This window comes from Nerophis lumbriciformis, linkage group LG03 (assembly GCF_033978685.3).
Source record: "Nerophis lumbriciformis linkage group LG03, RoL_Nlum_v2.1, whole genome shotgun sequence".
NCBI lineage: Eukaryota > Metazoa > Chordata > Actinopteri > Syngnathiformes > Syngnathidae > Nerophis > Nerophis lumbriciformis.
In genome coordinates, this window is record NC_084550.2 from 29,731,024 (window position 1) to 29,753,472 (window position 22,449).

General features: G+C 39.6%; 1 protein-coding gene across 3 annotated transcripts in view; it reads left to right on the forward strand.

The window, feature by feature from the left end:
- The first annotated feature begins 3,948 nt into the window (after positions 1-3,948).
- ca8 (carbonic anhydrase VIII) overlaps positions 3,949-22,449 on the forward strand; it is a 29,216-nt gene continuing 10,715 nt past the window's right edge. The window contains exons 1-7 of one of the 3 annotated variants that reach the window (XM_061936641.2): positions 3,949-4,213; positions 10,416-10,631; positions 13,993-14,117; positions 17,311-17,406; positions 19,352-19,414; positions 20,488-20,536; positions 21,470-21,582. In XM_061936641.2, coding sequence (XP_061792625.1) covers positions 4,141-4,213; positions 10,416-10,631; positions 13,993-14,117; positions 17,311-17,406; positions 19,352-19,414; positions 20,488-20,536; positions 21,470-21,582 — 735 coding nt within the window. In that variant the 5' untranslated portion in view covers positions 3,949-4,140. The remainder of the gene's footprint in view (positions 4,214-10,415; positions 10,632-13,992; positions 14,118-17,310; positions 17,407-19,351; positions 19,415-20,487; positions 20,537-21,469; positions 21,583-22,449) is intronic. The other 2 variants (XM_061936656.1, XM_061936648.1) reach the window with 2 other exon arrangements.

A 22,449-nucleotide genomic window follows, 5' to 3' on the forward strand; every position in this document is an offset into this window, starting at 1 on the left:
TTTCGGCGGCCGCGGGTGTTTACGCTGCGGACGGGCGGTGGTGGTGATGGTTGCTGCGGTGATACCAGCGGTTGGCATCGCTGTGTTGGGTTGGAGTGGTTGGGGGACTGTGGCTGGTGTCTGTGCGCTTGTGGGGTTGTGGGGCTGGCTGGCGTTGGCTTGCCGGCTGGTTTGGGGGCTGGCGGGCGGACGGGATGCATTGGCTTCTTCCCCCGTTGGGGGGCTCCTTCCCCTGGCCGGGACTCGTATGGGCACGTTGCTGTGTGGATGGCCGGGATGCGGTGTTTGCATTGGGCGTGGGGGCTGTGCGGTTTCTCTGCGTTTGGTTGCCGGTATGGGCTCTGCAGGGTTGGGTTGGGGCGGGCGGGGGCTGGCTTTGTTTGGCGGGGGGAGGGGCTCGCGTGGCGTCACGTTAAAGTGGTCTGGTGTGGGTCACGGGCTGTGGCGGCCTCCTGGCCGTAGTTCCTGGTTGTCGGCCGTGTGGACTGGGGGGGATGTGCGGGCCCTCTACTCCTCCTACTTATAGCGCACACAGTCACACATATATAGGACTTTGGGGATTGTCCTGCGGGGAGGCATGGCGGGGGGTTGAGGATGCCTCCAATGGGGCTCCAGTCCTCCTGTCTTGTCCCCTGCTCGTCCATCCCTCAATCTTAGCTGCATATTAGACACTTAGGATTTGGGGGGCTTGGTTTGGTTGGGACCCACCATGACCTTGATGTCCCCCAATTTTAATCGCATTATTAGTTCCCACAAGCATACATATCTCACTCACGCTACAGTACACACATCAATAGGGACTGGAGGTCGGCTGTAACGGCTGACCTCCTAATTTTAACTACACAGTAGACACTCTGGGGGCCTTGTACACATGCATGGGGGGTTTGGGGTTCGGCGCACCCCTCATTGCCTCGTCGGCCGGCGGGGACTGCGGTCAGGTGGCCTGCCAGGCTTTTATTCATTTATTATTGTTATATATATTTTTCTATTTTTAATGTATTTATTATTTTTATTTTTATTATTTACTTATTTTTATTTTATTTTATTTTTTAAATTTTATTTTATTTTTTATTTTATTTTATTTTTTTATTTTTTATTTCTTTTTAATCTTATTATTTATTTGTGTGTGGCGTCGCGCGGGTCTCACTTCCTGTTGGATGGGGTCCGTGCCCGTGTGGCCCGACCTTGCGCTGTGGGGTCTCTGTTGGTGACTTGGTGTGGTGGCGGCGCAGCCCCCGTGTCTGGTCTGGATGCTGTGTCTCGGTTGTTTGGGCGGTGGTGTGTTTGTGCGGGTTTGGGTTGGGGTGGGGGGCCTTTTGGTTGGGGGAGTTGTTGGTGTCTCTTGTTTGCGTGTTGGCGTTCGGGCTGACCGGCGGGCTGGCGCCGGCTGGTCTCCGTGGCCCTGGTGGCGTGTGGTTGCTGGTCGCAGTTTTTTTTTTGATCGCTTTGATTTGATTGGCTGGTGCTGGCTGTCTGGGGTTATTGCGGCTGCTGTTTCTGCTGCCGTTTGTTTGTGGTGTGGGCGCCCGTGGCTGCTGGGTCTGGTGCAGGGGTGTGGCTGATGTTGTGACTGGTGGCAGCGCGCGCGCGTGATGGCTGTCGGGGCTGACGAACTGTGTATATGTGTGTATATGTGTGTGTATGTATGTATGTTTATATATGTGTATGTGTACATATGTGTATGTATATGTATATATGTGTATGTGTGGGTATGTATACGTGTATGTGTGTATGTGTATGTATATATGTATGTATGTATGTATATTTCTGGGGGTACGCTCTGGGCCTGCCTGTCAGACGGGGGTCGACGCCTCAGGCTACTGCATCCGAACTGCGTGTCTGGAGCTCCTGGGTCCCGCTGTCCATCCCTTCCAGGTGCCCGTCTTGGTTGGGGCCTGTTGGGCCTAGTCCCTGCGCCTATTGTGGTAGCTTGGTGCTGCAAGGTATTCCGAGGTGCTGCGAGTCGGCCAGTTGCTGGGGTAGTGACCTTGTTTGTCAGCATGTCTGTGATCTTCTTTTATTTCTTTTTTTTTTAAATTAATTAATTAATAAATTAATTAATTTATTTATTTTTTTAATATATTTTATTAATATTATTTTTTAATTTTTCCCCTCCCTCAGGGGGGGGGCTCGGCGGGGCGGTTGCTGGTTGTTCCATCTCCATCGTTGGGGTCCCTGCGGGTGGGGTGGGTGGTTCCCGTGGCCCTGTGCCTGGGTGGTCCTGCGGCGGCCGGTTTGGGTGGGGTGGCCGGGGGGTGGCCTCGCCGCGCTCTCCGGGGGTGGGGGGTGGGCTCGTGGGGGCCCGGTTGCCGGTGGGGCGGGGGCGGTCTTCCCGTCCGGTTGCGGGGAGTCTCTGGGTCCCTCGGGCGGGGCGTCTCGCCTTTCTGCCCGTGTGGGGTGTGGTCTCTCGCTGGCTTGGGGTCTGGCTGTCCCCTGCTTTTCTCGTGCCCTGTCCTCTGCCGGGTGCGTCTGTCTGCGGCCTGCTGCTGGCCCTTGTGGGCGGTACGGTGGGTCGGGCTCTGGGGTTCCTGTCGCTGGCCGGCTTGGCTGCGTGGGGGCGGTGGTCCCTGGTTCCCTGGGCACCACGCCTCCTGTTTGTGGGTTGGGCTCTCGGGGGTGATGGGGCCGTGCTCTGGCTCCCACGCACTCTGGGAGTCGAATGTATTGTACATGCAAATTCACATATGCTCACATACGTACATATGTGACATGGGCATCTACATCAACTATATGATTTGCCTGAGAAGCTGGACAGGACATAAAAAAAAAAAATAAAAAAATAAAAAATAAAAAAAAAAGACTAAAATAAGTGGATACAACATGTTATTAGGTATGTACCGGATACTACATGACATGTACAGCATGTATACAAAACAGTGATGGAAATGTTTTTTTAGAACACTTTATTGTGAGAATAGAGCAAATATCATCCCATTGTTAGTTGACTTTTTCTGATTTTTATTAGAATGCCTACAACAGGGGTAGGGAAGCTATGGCTCTCGAGCCAGATGTGGCTCTTTTGATGACTGCATCTGGCTCTCGGATAAATCTTAGCTGACATTGCTTAACACGATAAGTAATTAATAATTCCGCTGGTAATCACAATGTTAAAAATAACGTTCAAAATATAAAACGTTCTCATGCATTTTAATCCATCCATCCATTTTCGACTGCACCTGTTCAAGAAGTCGCAAAAATGGTCAGAAGTACGTTATTTATTATTGGTTAGCTTCAGAATAACAATGTTATTAAAAAGAATAACAGACTTATTATACTCCAAAAATGTTGGTCTTACTTAAAAATGCACGTGATTAGTTGTATTCAGTGTTAAAAAATATTATATGGCTCTCACGGAAATACATTTTAAAATATTTGGCTTTAATGGCTCTCTCAGCCAAAAAGGTTCTCGACCCCTGGCCTAAAACAAAAGTTCTCACAAAAGTATTGTGAATGATGATGAAATAAGTGTTTAAATCTGCAATGTCTCGGTTCTAGTGCAGCTAAAGTTATGCTACGTGGTCCAGACAGCCAGAGTATAGGATCCAAGTCCTGCTCTCACCAAACAAGGGAGTCTAGTCTGCCTTCTCTGAGGACACTTCCTTCTTAAGGAAAGTGGGGCAATTAACATGGGCAGCCCGGAGGATAGAGAAGACAGAAAAAAAGGAATGAGAGAGAAACGACAAGGGCATGCTTTTTATTCAACTTTTATGACGAGTCCTAGTTTCATTTGGCCACGGTTCTCTCATCCAATGCTGTTTGGCCCCCCACACAAACCATGACCCCCTGGCCAGCCTCAACACACAAGCAAGTATTTGTGTGGGTAACTGACCCAAAGATGGAAGCAAGCCAAGGTGAAGGAGTGCACCTGCAGAGGGACGAGCGAGAGGGGGATGAGTGTGGTGACAAGGAGAGAGAGAGAGAGAGTGGGCGGAGTTAAAGAAAACAGAGTGAAGGACAACTCCACATACTGTACACCAGACTCAGGAAGGTTAGTCCAAGAAAAGTTCAGTGTCGACAGTTGGGGAAAAAAGGAGTCAAGATTGAAGGTCCAGGCGGTTGTTGGTCCATCCAGACTTGGGTTCCTGTCCCGGAGAACACTGGCACTGCTTTCCATCCACAGTGAGCAGACTGCCAAGCAGCATGGCTGACAAAGTCAACGAGGACTCGGATCGTAACCCCGGGAAAGATGAGCTGGAGTGGGGCTACGAGGAAGGTAGGCACGGATGGGGTCTACAGATAAGTTCTAAGGAGTAATTAGCTAGCAACTAAACTTGTCTTCCTGACTCCTGACATCAAATTTCTGCTTTTTCCTGCTACCTGTACTGAGGAATGTGCCGTGATCTATTAATACTGTAAGTACAATAGGTGCAACACAATGTGCATGGATTGTCTATATTTCACTCAGTCTAACAGCTGTCTAGTATGTACTTCTTGTGGACCTACAAGCTAGCAACAGCAACACTGCTGTGTTTGTGTACTTCTTGTGGACCTACAAGCAAACAAACACCCTTGCAACAACAACACTGCTGTGTTTGTGTACTTCTTGTGGACCTACAAGCAAACAAACACCTTTGCAACAACAACACTGCTGTGTTTGTGTACTTCTTGTGGACCTACAAGCAAACAAACACTTTTGCAACAACAACACTGCTGTGTTTGTGTACTTCTTGTGGACCTACAAGCAAACAAACACCCTTGCAACAACAACACTGCTGTGTTTGTGTACTTCTTGTGGACATACAAGCTTGTAACAACAACACTGCAGGGAGAGCAAAGTGCTGTTCACGTTCCTTCAGGTTTGGAAATAGAAGAATGACACATGAGGCTAGAAACATGACACAGGTGTCAAACTAAGGAACCAAACATTACACAGGTGTCAAACTAAGGAACCAAACATGACACAGGTGTCAAACTAAGGAACCAAACATGACACAGGTGTCAAACTAAGGAACCAAACATGACACAGGTGTCAAACTAAGGAACCAAACATGACACAGGTGTCAAACTAAGGAACCAAACTTATCAGGAGTCCACTCGTGAAATGTCTGTGGATTTGTCATTCATCCACGTCTTTTTAGTCATTCATCCAGGTCTTTATAGTCATTCATCCAGGTCTTTGTTGTCACTCATCCAGGTCTTTTTAGTCATTCATCCAGGTCTTTATAGTCATTCATCCAGGTCTTTTTAGTCATTCATCCAGGTCTTTGTAGTCTCAGAGTGTTGATCACGACTGGACTGTTTGGTTTGTCTTAGAGGACGTTTGGCCTCTCATCCAAGTAAGCTTCATCACTTCATGACCATAGACTTAGATTGGTCAGATCTAGTCTTACACTTAGATTGGTCAGATCTAGTCTTAGACTTAGATTGGTCACATCTAGTCTTAGACTTAGATTGGTCATCTCTCGTCTTAGACTTTGATTGGTCACATCTAGTCTTAGACTTAGATTGGTCACATCTAGTCTTAGACTTAGATTGGTCACATCTAGTCTTAGACTTAGATTGGTCACATATAATCTTAGATTGGTCACAGCTAGTCTTTGACATAGATTGGTCACATCTAATCTTTGACTTAGATTGGTCACATCTAGTCTTAGACTTAAATTGGTCACATCTCGTCTTAGACTTAGATTGGTCACATCTAGTCTTGGACTTTTATTGGTACGATCTAGTCTTAGACTTAGATTGGTCACATCTAGTCTTGGACTTTTATTGGTACGATCTAGTCTTAGACTTAGATTGGTCACATCTCGTCTTAGACTTAGATTGGTTAGATAGTCTTAGACTTAGATTGTTAGATCTAGTCTTAGACTAAGTTTGGTTAGATCTAGTCTTAGACCTAAATTGGTCACATCTAGTCTTAAACTTTGATTGGTCAGATCTAGTCTTAGACTTAGATTGGTCACATTTAGTCTTAGACTTACATTGGTTAGATCTCGTCTTAAACTGTGATTGGTCAGGTCTAGTCTTAGGCTTAAACTGGTTTGATCTAGTCTTAGACTTAGAGTGGTCAAATTGGCTGCGATGAGATCGACACGGTTCAAAAACACAACGTACATTTTCACTTGTTACATGGTGTGTGTTTCAGCACATTGCTGGGATGTCCTCCTCTTGATGAAGTAGCCACCTTGCAGTTATTACAAGTAGCGCTGTTGCAATCGTTTCTCCTAAACTGTGGTCATCTCTAGAGAGTTTATTTTGCCCGGGTGCACATCTTTTTGTTTTCTGAGATCACTACGCACGTCTCTCCCAACCACTGGCATCCATAAGGAAACTTTGAAAAATTGGGAAGGAATTGATACGCTGGGAACTGGTTCTGGACAAGAAAGGGTTTTTGATTCCCATCCCTACCTAGCGGGCATTTCGGAGGTCCTCTGCCCCTTACCCTTTGGTTTCTAACACCTTTGAAAAGTCAAGTTCAGCATGCTGCACTTCAGTGAACCTTGACCAATTAATTCCCTTAGTGCTCATAAAGAGAAGAAATGCAATGCTAGTCCATATCGTAACATGTTATGACTTTATGAAAACAACAAGCTGAAGAATGCTTGAATATCGGCCTGATAGGAGAGCAACCGTGTGAATAGTTACTTCATTATCCCAACCGAAGGCCCCGCGAGCACAAATGTTTGTGCAGCCTTTCTTTTGCTACACTGAACGTATTCAGGCCTTCAGAAAACTGTTGACAAGACTTTGGTTGCTGAGGAAAGAGAGAATGCGAAGGCCCCCAAACTCTCCAATTCACTCACTGAGTCTGAGTCCGCTCTGGTTGCATAGCACAAACTCTAACTCCTAGACATGGGCCATGTTCACCATGTGTTACTACTTGGTACAATATCAAGATGGAAACTGAAATGGCGGCTGGTAACTTGGACTGTTGGCAACAATGAGATTGCATAGTTGAGTAATGTAGTTGCTTTGACTTCTGCCTTTGATGCTGTGGATCACAGGGTACTGGTTCATGGACTCAAATCTGACAAGGGGTATTCTGGTGCTGTTCTCCAGTGGGTTATGTTTCATATCAATGGAAGAACTTTTAAAGTTGCTTTTACTGATGTCATGTGGAGTTGCCCAGGGCTCTGTTCTGTTTTTGTTGTACCTGATTTCTCTTGCTCGGTTGACCCGTTAGTTTGAAGATGATATTCAACTGTATTGCTCCTTCAAATATTCAGAGTTTCACTTTTTATCTGAGTTCCTGGAATGTGTATCCTGTATCAATAACTGCTTGTCCTCGAATTTCCTTCAGATACATTCTAATAAAACGTAAACTCTGATCATTGCTCCCAATAAAAAGATCCCCCTGATCAAGAACTCCCTTGGTGCTCTGGGTGCATCTGTTAAAACCAGCCTCACAAACCTTGAGCTTGTGTTTGATCAGTCACAAGACAACAAAATAATCAGTCACACAAGTGTAACAAGACAACAAAATAATCAGTCACACAAGTGTAACAAGACAACAAAATAGTCAGTCACACAAGTGTAACAAGACAACAAAATAGTCAGTCACACAAGTGTAACAAGACAACAAAATAATCTGTCACACAAGTGTAACAAGACAACAAAATAATCAGTCACACAAGTGTAACAAGACAACAAAATAATCCGTCACACAAGTGTAACAAGACAACAAAATAGTCAGTCACACAAGTGTAACAAGACAACAAAATAATCAGTCACACAAGTGTAACAAGACAACAAAATAGTCAGTCACACAAGTGTAACAAGACAACAAAATAATCTGTCACACAAGTGTAACAAGACAACAAAATAATCAGTCACACAAGTGTAACAAGACAACAAAATAATCAGTCACACAAGTGTAACAAGACAAGAAAATAATCTGTCACACAAGTGTAACAAGACAACAAAATAATCAGTCACACAAGTGTAACAAGACAACAAAATAATCTGTCACACAAGTGTAACAAGACAACAAAATAATCTGTCACACAAGTGTAACAAGACAACAAAATAATCAGTCACACAAGTGTAACAAGACAACAAAATAATCAGTCACACAAGTGTAACAAGACAACAAAATAATCAGTCACACAAGTGTAACAAGACAACAAAATGGTCAGTAACACAAGTGTAACAAGACAACAAAATAGTCAGTCACACAAGTGTAACAAGACAACAAAATAATCTGTCACACAAGTGTAACAAGACAAGAAAATAATCAGTCACACAAGTGTAACAAGACAACAAAATAATCAGTCACACAAGTGTAACAAGAAAACAAAATAATCAGTCACACAAGTGTAACAAGACAACAAAATAATCCGTCACACAAGTGTAACAAGACAACAAAATAGTCAGTCACACAAGTGTAACAAGACAACAAAATAATCAGTCACACAAGTGTAATAAGACAACAAAATAGTCAGTCACACAAGTGCAACAAGACAACAAAATAATCAGTCACACAAGTGTAACAAGACAACAAAATAGTCAGTCACACAAGTGTAACAAGACAACAAAATAATCTGTCACACAAGTGTAACAAGACAACAAAATAATCAGTCACACAAGTGTAACAAGACAACAAAATAATCTGTCACACAAGTGTAACAAGACAACAAAATAATAAAAGACAAATGGGATCAGGAGTGAAGTAAAGGCCGGTGCTGATTGACCTTCACATGTTCTTCTCTGCACACGGCAAGGACAAATTATATTTGTTGTGATGTCTCAGCACTTTTACTTTGAAGTACTGGACTACTGCTTGTGGTGCATGCTAGTTGTGCTAAGACCATAGACTTGTAGTACAGGGGTGCATGCTAGTTGTGCTAAGACCATAGACTTGTAGTACAGGGGTGCATGCTAGTTGTGCTAAGACCATAGACTTGTAGTACAGGGGTGCATGCTAGTTGTGCTAAGACCATAGACTTGTAATACAGTGGTGCATGCTAGTTGTGCTAAGACCATAGACTTGTAGTACAGGGGTGCATGCTAGTTGTGCTAAGACCATAGACTTGTAGTACAGGGGTGCATGCTAGTTGTGCTAAGACCATAGACTTGTAGTACAGGGGTGCATGCTAGTTGTGCTAAGACCATAGACTTGTAGTACAGGGGTAAATGCTAGTTGTGCTAAGACCATAGATAGACTTGTAGTACAGGGGTGTCCAAAGGTTTTCAACCCAGTGACGCTTACAACAAATACAATGACGCAAGGAGCCATTTTGATGCATCCATAGTAGGTCAATGAGTACCAAGTAGGGTTATGCCAGGGTACTTTATTAGTACCAGGGTACTTTATTAGTACCAGGGTACTTTATTAGCACTGGTATACCGTACAACCCTAGTACCACGCATCTTCATATTTGTGACAAAGCAAATAGTTGTTAATGTGTGTAATCAGAAATGATCAATAAGTAGTTATTTGAAGTCTGGGAATATTTGGATGGCCAATAATACAATCATGTCAAAAACTTGAGTTGAATTGTAGTGAGACCATTTGCATGTGTCATAACTAACATTAGTTTGGTGACTGAAAGTATGTAAGTGCTGTTGTGATACTGCTAAAGTTACTATTGCATGCTTATGTGGTCAATACACTATTTTTCAGACTATAGGGCACACCGGATTATTAGGCGCATTAAAGGGTCATATTATACATTTAAAGACTTCCTTGTGGTCTACATAACATGTTCTTTGCTCAAAATGTTGATGTTTTACACATCATCTTCAACTCACTTTCTGACAGTCTCTTCAGGATGCGTCGTTTTATTTACGTGCCTCCACTTGGACAGCATCTTCTCCCCGTCATCTTTGTTGTAGCGGTAGTTTTTAGCTCTTCCATAGCGAGTCTACTCACAGATATAAGTTAGAAGTGTACGCTACTTTGTATTAGAAATGGCAACAGCGGAGGATGAATGTCCCACAACGAGAGGATAGAGAACACGAAGGAGCTTATTGACTAAAATGGCAGACGCGCATACATTTTGGGGATTTATACAGATCCCAAATACAGCAGGTACTAATCGGTAAGAAAAGTTGCTTTTGCATAATATTGCAAAACTAAACACCACATACTGTCCCAGATAATAGGTGCCATTTTGTGGTCCTTATACACCCCATAATAATACCGTATGTTGAAGCACAGTACGTCTGACTACTGTAGCCGTAATTCTCATAGCTTACCAAAGTCGTACTCAAACATTTTGACAGACTTTTGAGTGGCGTGTGTAATGTTCTATATTCTCAATGAAACATCAAAGTTTTGGTGTTGCTTGCTTACGGGTACTTGCAAGCGTCATTTATTGAGCAAGTGGCACTCTTACGCGTGGCTGCAATCACACTTATCATTACCACATGAAATAGCATTGAGGCCGGTAAGCACAAGCAGATTTGAAGTGAACATTACGGTAATGGAAGATGTTAAGGCAATGCTCCTAATAAAAAATAATCCATGTTAAAAGGTGCAGGTGATGTTGCCCACACAGGTGTAGAGTGGGGACTCCATTTCCCAGCAGCCAACGGGGAGTACCAGTCCCCCATCAACCTCAACTCTAGGGAGGCTCAGTACGACCCCACCCTGCTGGATGTACGTCTGGCATCCAACTATGTGGTGTGTCGCGACTGTGAGGTCATCAACGATGGACACGCCGTGCGCATTATTCTCAAGTCCAAGTCAGGTAAACGCGCACACACACACACACACACACACACACACACACACACACACACACACACACACACACACACACACACACACACACATACACACCATACAGGTAAGTGTATGTTTTGGTCATTGAATTTGTATCACTTGAATGGCAATGGAGAAAACAAGCAGCGGCTAGTAAACAGAAACGAAAAACAGACCATATATATATATATATATATATATATATATATATATATATATATATATATATATATGTATGTATATATATTTTTATATATATATATACACACACATATATATATATATATATATATATATATATATATATATATATATATATATATATATATATATATATATATATATATATATATAAATGTATATATATATATTTATATATAATCAATATAATTGGATATTGAGAGTATGTGAAAGTTTGACTCCTACATTGTTTACTTCCATGACGACCTCCTTAAAGTTTTGTAATCAATCAGAAATATCAAGCATCTAAAATATGTGTGGGGAGTGTTTTCCATTTTCCCATCATGCATTGTAATGGGTTTAAATTGGTGTAATATTGAATTTTATATGGTCCGTGGACACTTTTTATAATATCCACAAAGTTCAGTGAGCAGGTTGTGTTATGTGTGACCATGTTTGTTGACTCTTTGTGTTGGTTGGATGTATTTTTTTTTTTTGGACCATGACTAGGGAAGGTTGTTTGCATTGGGTCGTATAAGTAATTTGTCCTAAATTTTGTCGCATTAATGGCGACTAAATAGCAGCAGCAAAATTTTTCTTTTAAAAATGAAGACAGACAATCTCATTGCAGGCAACATTCCTTATCGAACTCATGACGTTTCGCGGACCAAATAGAAAACGTCGGCGGGCCGCACTTTGGACACCCTTGATCTAGAATAAACTTTCACAAGCAAAGGGAGTGAGGAAGCACCTGACCTCTCCATGATGTAAACATTGGCAGACACACGTTAGCGCTTATAATAACAATATCACTAATACTTGTTAATCAATCAATCAATCAATCAATCTTTATTTATATAGCCCTAAATCACAAGTGTCTCAAAGGGCTGCACAAGCCACAACGACATCCTCGGTACAAAGCCCACATACGGGCAAGGAAAAACTCACCCCAGTGGGACGTCGATGTGAATGACTATGAGAAACCTTGGAGAGGACCGCATATGTGGGTAACCCCCCCCTCTAGGGGAGACCGAAAGCAATGGATGTCGAGTGGGTCTGACATAATATTGTATAACAATAATAATAATATCACTAATACTTGTTAATATTTATAATAACAATATCACTAATACTTGTTAATATTTATAATAACAATATCACTAATACTTGTTAATATTTATAATAACAATATCACTAATACTTGTTAATATTTATAATAACAATACCACTAATTCTTGTTAATATTCATAATAACAATATCATTAATACTTGTTATTATTTATAATAACAATATCACTAATACTTGTTAATATTCATAAGAACAATATCACTAATACTTGTTAATATTCATAATAACAATATCACTAATACTTGTTAATATTCATAATAACAATATCACTACTTGTTAATATTCATAACAACAATATCATTAATACTTGTTAATATTTATAATAACAATATCATTAATACTTGTTAATATTTATAATAATATGACTAATACTTGTTCATTTTTATAATAACAATATGACTAATACTTGTTAATATTTATAATAACAATATAATTAATACTTGTTAATATTTATAATAATAATATCACTAATACTTGTTAATATTCATAATAACAATATCCCAATACATGTTAATATTCATAACAACAATATCATTAATACTTGTTCATATTCATAATAACAATATGACTAATACTTGTTAATATTTATAATAACAATATCACTAATACTTGTTCATTTTTATAATAACAATATGACTAATACTTGTTAATATTTATAATAGCAATATCACTAATACTTGTTAATATTCATAACAACAATATCACTAATACTTGTTCATTTTATAATAACAATATCACTAATACTTGTTCATTTTTATAATAACAATATCACTAATACTTATTAATATTTATAATAACAATATCACTAATACTTGTTAATATTTGTAATAACAATATGACTAATACTTGTTAATATTTATAATAACAATTTCACTAATACTTGTTAATATTTATAATAACAATATCACTAATACTTGTTAATATTTATAATAATAATATCACTAATACTTGTTAATATTCATAACAACAATATCACTAATACTTATCAATATTTATAATAACAATATCACTAATACTTGTTAATATTTATAATAACAATATCACTAATACTTGTTAATATTTATAATAACAATATCACTAATACTTGTTAATATTCATAATAACAATATCAGTAATACTTGTTAATATTCATAACAACAATATCATTAATACTTGGTAATATTCCAGTCACCACATAATTAGAGTATTGTTGGCGGTTTTTGGATGTTTTTTATTGGGTTTTATGGGCGAACTGACCTCCTATTGGCTCTGCTGTAAGCTGACTTTTATCTACGAGTTAGAATGATTTTGAACGGTAGGAAAAAGTCCAAAAAAGTGCAGTTCCCCTTTAAAATTGCTACTTCTGGTTTTGGTGTTGGAATATGAAAAAAAAAACATCTGTTTTGGTCATTTGTTACAGTTTCTGTGGATACGTGCGTAAAGATTGCTGTGGATGTCAGCCCTCATTGTGCCATGTCTGAAATCATTTATTTGTTAAGTTAAAGTTAAAGTAGCAATGATTGTCACACACACACACTAGGTGTGGCGAAATGTGTCCTCTGCATTTGACCCATCCCCTTGATCACCCCCTGGGAGGTGAGGGGAGCAGTGGGCAGCAGCAGTGGCCATGCCCGGGAATCATTTTTGGTGATTTAACCCCCAATTCCAACCCTTGATGCTGAGTGCCAAGCAGGGAGGTAATGGCTCCCATTTTTTTGTTAGTCTTTGGTATGACTCGGCCGGGGTTTGAACTCACAACCTACCCATCTCAGGGCGGACACTCTAACCACTAGGCCACTGAGTATGTGGTTTGTTTGTGGCGCTCCAAAGACATTTTAGCCAGCTTCACACTCTCATGCACTCTTTTACTTTGGAAAAACTCCCAGTGTCTGCAAATGGAAAAAAAAGAAAGACATTTTGTTCTGTTTTTCCCTTTCTGTTTTTTTGCTCTACGACACCAAAAACCCAATGCTTTGTTTTTTGAATTTTAAAATGAAATTGCAATTTTTACTTGTCAATTTGCACACGGTGTACTAAGTCCTGCTTGTGCCGTCCTCAGTGGTCAGCGGGGGTCCACTGCCTGCTGACCACGAGTATGAACTTCATGAGGTTCGCTTTCATTGGGGCAAGGAGAACCAGAGAGGATCCGAGCACACTGTCAACTTTAAGGCCTTTCCTATGGAGGTACACACACACACGCACGCACGCACGCACGCACACACGCACGCACGCACGCACGCACGCACGCACGCACGCACACACACACACACACACACACACACTTGGCCATGGAAGTGTCAGCATGAGCAGAAACCTTGAGAAAGCCCACAAAAAGCATGTTGTGTGTTTGTGTGAAGTTTTTAGTGACTTTTCCTCAAGGTTGTGGTGTAATGTCTGGTTAAAGTCTTGTTAAAGTTCACTCAACACAATTCTCCTTTGAACAGGAGCTGATGAAAAAGGGTTTAAAAATACATTCTGTGCTGTTGTAATGAAATGGCAGACATTTGTCACACTGATAGTTAATGTGTTAATGTGTTCACTTCATCGAGATTTATTTCATGCTTTTTTCACACTCAATTTTTGTAACACAACTTTTTCTGCCCCTGAATTTTGTGAACTGAATTTTTACGCTGACAATTTCATTAAAACAAAAAAATTGTTCACAAAATGCGTGTGTAAAAATTAAGTATATAAAAATTCAGTATTGAAAAATTCAGTGTGTAAAAATTGAGTGTATAAAAATGTATTTAAAAAATTGAGTGTATACAAATTTAGTGTTTAAAAATTAAGTGTGTAAAAAATCAGTGTTTAAAAATTTAGTGTATAAAAATTTTGTACCGTATATACAAATTCATAAAAAAAATTCAGTGTATACAAATTCAGTGTTTAAAATTTCAGTGTATAAAAACTCAGTGTTTAAAAATTAAGTGTATAAAAATTTAGCATACAAAATTCAGTGTACAAAAATTCATAAAAATTGAGTGTACAAAAATTCATAAAAATTGAGTGTATAAAAATGTATTTAAAAAATTGAGTGTATACAAATTTAGTGTTTAAAAATTAAGTGTGTAAAAAAATCAGTGTTTAAAAATTGAGCGTATAAAAATTTTGTACCGTATATACAAATTCATAAAAAAAATTCAGTGTATAAAAACTCAGTGTTTAAAAATTAAGTGTATAAAAATTTAGCATGCAAAATTCAGTGTACAAAAATTCATAAAAATTCAGTGTATACAAATTCAGTGTTTGAAAATTAAGTGTGTAAAAAAAAATAATTGTTTGAAAATTGAGTGTATAAAAATGTAGTACCATATGTACAAAAAAAAAATCAGTGAATACAAATTCAGTGTTTAAAAATGAAGTGTACAAACATTCAGCATGCAAAAATTCAGTGTTTACAAATTAATTAAAAAAATTCAGTGTGTACAAATTCAGTGTTTCAAAATTCAGTATACAAAGATTCCGTGAATAAAAATTCAGAAAAAATCAGTGTTGACAAATTTAGTGTATAAAAATTAATTGTATACAAATTCAATGTTTAAAAGTTAAGTGTGTACAAATTTAGTACCGTATTTAAAAATTCATTAAAAGAATTCAGTGTATACAAATCCAGTGTTTAAAATTTCAGTGTATAAAAACTCAGTGTTTAAAAATTAAGTGTATAAAAATGTAGCATACAAAATCCAGTGTACAAAAATTCATAAAAATTCAGTGTATATAAATTCAGTGTTTGAAAATTAAGTGTGTAAAAAAAAAATCATTGTTTGAAAATTGAGTGTATAAAAATGTAGTACCATATATACAAAAAAAATCAGTGAATACAAATTCAGTGTTTAAAAATGAAGTGTACAAACACTCAGCATGCACAAATTCAGTGTTTCAAAATTCAGTATACAAAGATTCCGTGAATAAAAATTCAGAAAACTTCAGTGTAGACAAATTTAGTGTATAAACATTCATATACAAATTCAATGTTTAAAAGTTAAGTGTGTACAAATTTAGTACCGTATATAAAAATTCATTAAAAAAATTCAGTGTATACAAATTCAGTGTTTAAAAAATCAGTGTATAAGAATGCACTGTATACAAATCCAGTGTTTAAAAATGACGTGTGTAAAAATTCAGTGTATACAAATCCAGTGTTTGAAAATTCTAATTTATTTTGACGTAACCGCACATCTGCTTTTGTAAATGTGAGTAATAATGGTGAGGTTAACAATAACACACCACACGTCGACATAAACGCACTCTGGGGTCTCCAATTGTAAGTACTGTTTGTCCTGATTAGAAGGACATGGTGGACCAGGACTTCCTGTGACCATAAATGGGATGCACTGTACTATATTTATGTAAATCCTTAATTAATAAAGCATGAGAGTGAAATAACTTTGGTTCTTTCTTTCTTTTTCCTTTATGTAAGCAGGTAAAAATGTCACTGAGATTAAAATGTCTTTTACAAGAGTGACCTGGCCAAGATGGCAGAAAAAAGAGTTTTCACCAACAAACAGCAGCAGTCACACACTAAAGTTAAACACACATGACTAACAACATAATCATAAAAGGATTCAATAAAAACATGTACAGTGCTTCTCCATCCTTTAAAATGGCCTGAAATTCCCCCAAAGGGATGAGTTCAGGTAGCCTCCGATCATTTTGTAATTCCATAACCATGGAGCAGAGAATCTGAAGACTTTTTTTTAAAGCCAGACTTGTGTTGGCTGGAGGAACCAACACACCAACGATGTCCTGTGAGCCCAAACTGTAGCGACTGGAGTGTCTACGCATACAAGATCTTAAATACGGGGGAACCAGACCAAGAAGTGATTTATATATAAAACCACCCCAGGTTATATAAATATTACAAGGTAGTTTGACGTCAGGCGCAACCCAGGTACTGAAATATGGCACTGTTGGATTTTAATACAGTGGCACCTCAGTTTTCCTTAGTAATCCATTCTAAAAGGTCATACTTAGACCGATTAGTACGAAACACGAAGCAACTTTTCCCATAAGAAGGATGAGATTGTGGTGACGACAACAGAATACGAAATTTGCCGAACATTTTGACCGAAAGCGGAATCGTGCGAAAAGATGTGCGTACAAAAAGTGTACTTGGCGTCAATGAGAGCATGGATGGATGCATTGGACACAAATTTGTGTTTAAGGGAATATTTGTGGGGAAGAGGCTCCTTAGCTCTGATCTGATTCTTAAAGGTCCGTGGCTCAACAAAGCTTAGGTACCATGGGTCAAGATCTGTGGTCAGGTCTGAAATGTCTTAGATAAGAGTCTTAAGTCAACAGCAGCTGCCCACTTTGGCTCATTACTGTTCTGCACACCTGTTGACAACAACAATTCATCTTGTTGTCCCTCATGTAGCTCCATCTGATCCACTGGAACACCACCCTGTTCAACTCCCTGGAGGACGCTCTGGCCAAGAAGAATGGAGTCCTCATCGTTGCTCTTTTCGTGCAGGTACGTACAACTCATGACAACAACGGAGATTTTAAATGGCTTCCACCTGCACAGCCGTGGAACTTTCCAAACACTGAACAACATTCTGCACCGCTGAAAAACCTTCTTCAAGCAATAACCCAGCAGGCACAAGACATTGATACAACCTTCATTACACATACACGTCCTTTAAAACTGACTCTGAAACCATTTTCTACCGCTTGGCTCTTTCAGGGTCCACGTTACAAAATAGTTGTATTTGTACATTGAGACAACGTTGGTGTCTAACGTTGGATCCACCTTGTTGGTTGGGAAATGACCAAAATTCAATGTCAAATCAACGTCAGAACCCAACATTGATTAAACGTTGTCAAAAAGCATGTTGTTGCAACGTTGTATTTGTGTTGTAGAATATTGGTTGGGAAATGACCAAAATTCAATGTCAAATCAACGTCAGAACCCAACATTGATTAAATGTCGTCAAAAAGCATGTTGTTTCAACGTTGTATTTGTGTTGTAGAATATTGGTTGGGAAATGACCAAAATTCAATGTCAAATCAACATCACAACCCAACATTGATTAAATGTGGTCAAAAAGCATGTTGTTTCAACGTTGTATTTGTGTTGTAGAATATTGGTTGGGAAATGACCAAATTTCAATGTCAAATCAACATCAGAACTCAACATTGATTAAATGTCAGTGAAAAGCATGTTGTTTCAACGTTGTATTTGTGTTGTAGAATATTGGTTGGGAAATGACCAAAAGTCAATAATCAAATCAACATCACAACCCAACATTGATTAAACGTTGTCAAAAAGCATGTTGTTTCAACACTAAGTTTGAGTTGTAGAATATTGGTTGGGAAATGACCAAATTTCAATGTCAAATCAACGTCAGAACCCGACATTGATTAAATGTCGTCAAAAAGCATGTTGTTCCAACGTTGTATTTGTGTTGTAGAATATTGGTTGGGAAATGACCAAAATTCAATGTCAAATCAACCTCAGAACCCGACATTGATTAAATGTCGTCAAAAAGCATGTTGTTCCAACGTTGTATTTGTGTTGTAGAATATCGGTTGGGAAATGACCAAAAGTCAATGTCAAATCAACATCAGAACCCAACATTGATTAAATGTCGTCAAAAAGCATGTTGTTGCAACGTTGTATTTGTGTTGTAGAATATTGGTTGGGAAATGACCAAAATTCAATGTCAAATCAACGTCAGAACCCAACATTGATTAAATGTCGTCAAAAAGCATGTTGTTTCAACATTAGGTTTGAGTTGCAGAATATTGGTTGGGAAATGACCAAATTTCAATGTCAAATCAACATCAGAACTCAACATTGATTAAATTTCAGTAAAAAACATGTTGTTTCAACATTGTATTTGTGTTGTAGAATATTGGTTGGGAAATGACCAAAAGTCAATAATCAAATCAACATCACAACCCAACATTGATTAAACGTTGTCAAAAAGCATGTTGTTTCAACATTAGGTTTGAGTTGTAGAATATTGGTTGGGAAATGACCAAATTTCAATGTCAAATCAACGTCAGAACCCAACATTGACTGAACGTCAGTAAAAAGCATGCTGTTTTTAAACATTGTATTTGTGTTGTAGAATATTGGTTGGGAAATGACCAAATTTCAATGGTCAAATCAACATCAGAACCCAACATTGATTAAACGTTGTCAAAAAGCATGTTGTTTTTAAACGTTGTATTTGTGTTGAATGTCTTGTTCCTGCTGGGAATATGAATCACAAATTGTCCAACTGTACCTGCACCTTGTTTCATAAGGGACATTTTATAGTATGATAGTTTTCCTTCCTCCAATTGTTTGAGTAGTGTTTGTGCGAGGAAGCCAGCATGTTTTCACTTGGTGATTAGCTGGAATGATCCGTGGTCTCTAAAACAATACAGGCTTTCTCTGGTGACCCTTCCAATGTAAAATGTGCCAACAGATCGGCAAGGAGCATCTGGGTCTGAAAGCCATCACCGAGGTTCTGCAGGACCTGCAGTACAAGGTGAGATCAGTGGCACTAGTAGTATACCAGGGATATTCGGCCCCATCGTTTTGGGGACCACATTTCTAGAAAGCTAAGGACCGGACTTCTCCTTTCACTATTTGTCTTATTTAGTATATTCCGGAAAACCAGCGGTAGATATTTATTTTGTCAGAGTTACAAGAGCACTCCGCTGTTTTTAAGGACTTTCTGTAAATTAGCTGGTCAAAGATCATCTCTAGGACTGCACTTTAGTGTTTTGGAGAGTCTGCTGCAAAATGTTTTTTGCACTGAACTGGCGGACCAGCAATTGAAGAGTCCAAATGATGAAAAAGAGAGGACCGAAGATGGAGCCTTGAGGAACACCACTAGTATGAGTAAAGAACAAATAACTACTGACTGCATTTGAGGCTCAGTGAGTAGATTGTCCGTCTTGTAATCTGAGGGTTGCTGGTTCAATCCCAGTCTGGTGAGCACATGTAGAGGTGTTCTAAGCAAGATACGAAACCCCTCACTGCTCCTGGTAGGTCGTGGTTAGTGCCTTGCACAGCAGCTTCCGCCATCACTGTTCTACAATTGAGTTGTTCTAAAAAAAGCCTCTTCTATTGGGTGTGCTGCGTGGATCTGTGGCTACGCACATCTCCGTAGTTAAGACTTAAACTACCGTACTTGAGTAGAGTTGAAGCTTATTTGTGCAATATTGCCATGGCGTGACTCCTGATTGAACAACAAGCTGCAGCAACACCTTAGTGACATGAAACACGTTACGAAAAACCACTGGCAAAAAGGAGAGGACTTAAAGGGGAGCCTTGAGGAGCGCCTCAGTGATGTCAATCACAAGTTTTGAACCCCAGTGTTCTATGTTCGCTAGCAAGGTTGAAATGTCAATGCAAGGATCTGTCAATGTGTTTCCGCTTGTCCAAGCTCCTCTACACAACAGGTGCACTCTGCTCTTTTTAGGAATTTGCTGCAAAAATGGTCGTCTCCCAAGTTTTGAACTGAACTCGGTGTCATTCCTGGGTGGGATTTGATGATGCAGTTTTGAAGAGCAATGAAAGCTAACAAATAAAGATTGTGCCTTGTATTTCCATCAGGGGAAAAGCAAGATCATTCCCTGCTTCAACCCCAACAGTCTCCTGCCTGGTAAGCATAACAATAACATCATCTCATAATACCCTGCTTCAACCCCAACACTCTCCTGCCTGGTAAGCATAACAATAACATCATCTCATAATACCCTGCTTCAACCCCAACCCTCTCCTGCCTGGTAAGCATAACATAATCTCATAATACCCTGCTTCAACCCCAACACTCTCCTGCCTGGTAAGCATAACAATAACATCATCTCATAATACCCTGCTTCAACCCCAACACTCTCCTGCCTGGTAAGCATAACAATAACATCATCTCATAATACCCTGCTTCAACCCCAACACTCTCCTGCCTGGTAAGCATAACATCATCTCATAATACCCTGCTTCAACCCCAACACTCTCCTGCCTGGTAAGCATAACATCATCTCATAATACCCTGCTTCAACCCCAACACTCTCCTGCCTGGTAAGCACTCACTTCCTTTCCTATTTACATTTATTGATTCTTGAAGTCCTTACTACAAACAACTATTATTAAGAATGTTATCATGGCTACTCATCAATCATTTAGGAACATTATTCATTAGGGGTGGAAAAAAAAGGAAAAATAAATCTAAGATCTATTTATTTTTTTTCAATCTGTCCTGTCCAGCCACTCAGACAAATCATATAGTTGATGTAGATGATCTATATCTGCTCTAGACTTTTATTTGAATTTGACTTTATTAAATGTTTGGCTAGAGTTTTATTCAACAAAAGCAGTTTTCTTCGAAGTAATATAGACATTGATCAGAGATGTTTATCTATTTAATGAAGGAATGTCGTTCATCATAGCACTGACACCCAGTGTTATTAGAAAAGTATTGATTTTGAATCGAGTATAGATTCTGAATCGATTTGTTACCCCCAAGAATGGAATGGAGTGGTGCCCACTGAAAATATGATTGTCATTGCGATATTAACAGAGTGACCTGTGTCCTCAGACCCACTATTGAGAGACTACTGGGTGTATAAAGGATCTCTGACAACACCGCCCTGTAGTGAGAACGTGACCTGGATCCTCTATCGCTACCCTCTCACCATATCACAGTTGCAGGTAATTACTTGCAGGTGTCCTCAGTCTTCCCAGCGAGGGCCACATGAAGAATGATATTCTTTTAGCTTTTGTTTACTATCCATCCATCCTTTTTCTACTGCTCATTCCCTTTGGGGTCACTGGAGCCTATCTCAGCTACAATCGGGCGGAAGGCGGGGTACACCCTGGACAAGTTGCCACCTCATGGCAGGGCCAACACAGATAGACAGACAACATTCACACTCACATTCACACACTAGGGACCATTTAGTGTTGTCAATCAACCTATCCCCAGGTGCATGTCTATGGAGGTGGGAGGGGCCTATCCCCAGGTGCATGTCTTTGGAGGTGGGAGGAAGCCGGAGTACCCGGAGAGAACCCACGCAGTCACGGGGAGAACATGCAAACTCCACACAGAAAGATCCGAGCCCGGGATTGAACCCAAGATTACTCAGGACCTTCGTATTGTGAGGCAGATGCACTAACCCCTCTCCCACCGTGCTGCCCCTTTTGTTTACTATTACACGCTAAAACTAATGCCAAGTGAGTCAACATGGACTGAAGAAGATGTGTATTTACATAATTATTCACATATATCTAATGTGAGGACTTCTTTCATTTTGTGTTTACAATATGCTGCATGTCATTAAAAAACTAGTTACTGTGCCGCAAATGGCCCAAGGTATGAAACCTGATCTATGGAAGTGTTTCTTAACCCGTTTGTACTGGGAAGTCGGAATTCCCAAGTTTCTAGTCGGAATTAGCATCAAGCAACGTTGGCGTGTTTTCTACCAAGCATACTTGCTCAGTTGGTGTGCAAAATCGCAACGTTACTTTGCAATTAGTCACGCTTCATCTGCCAACACCAGGTGTCAAAACACCCACAAG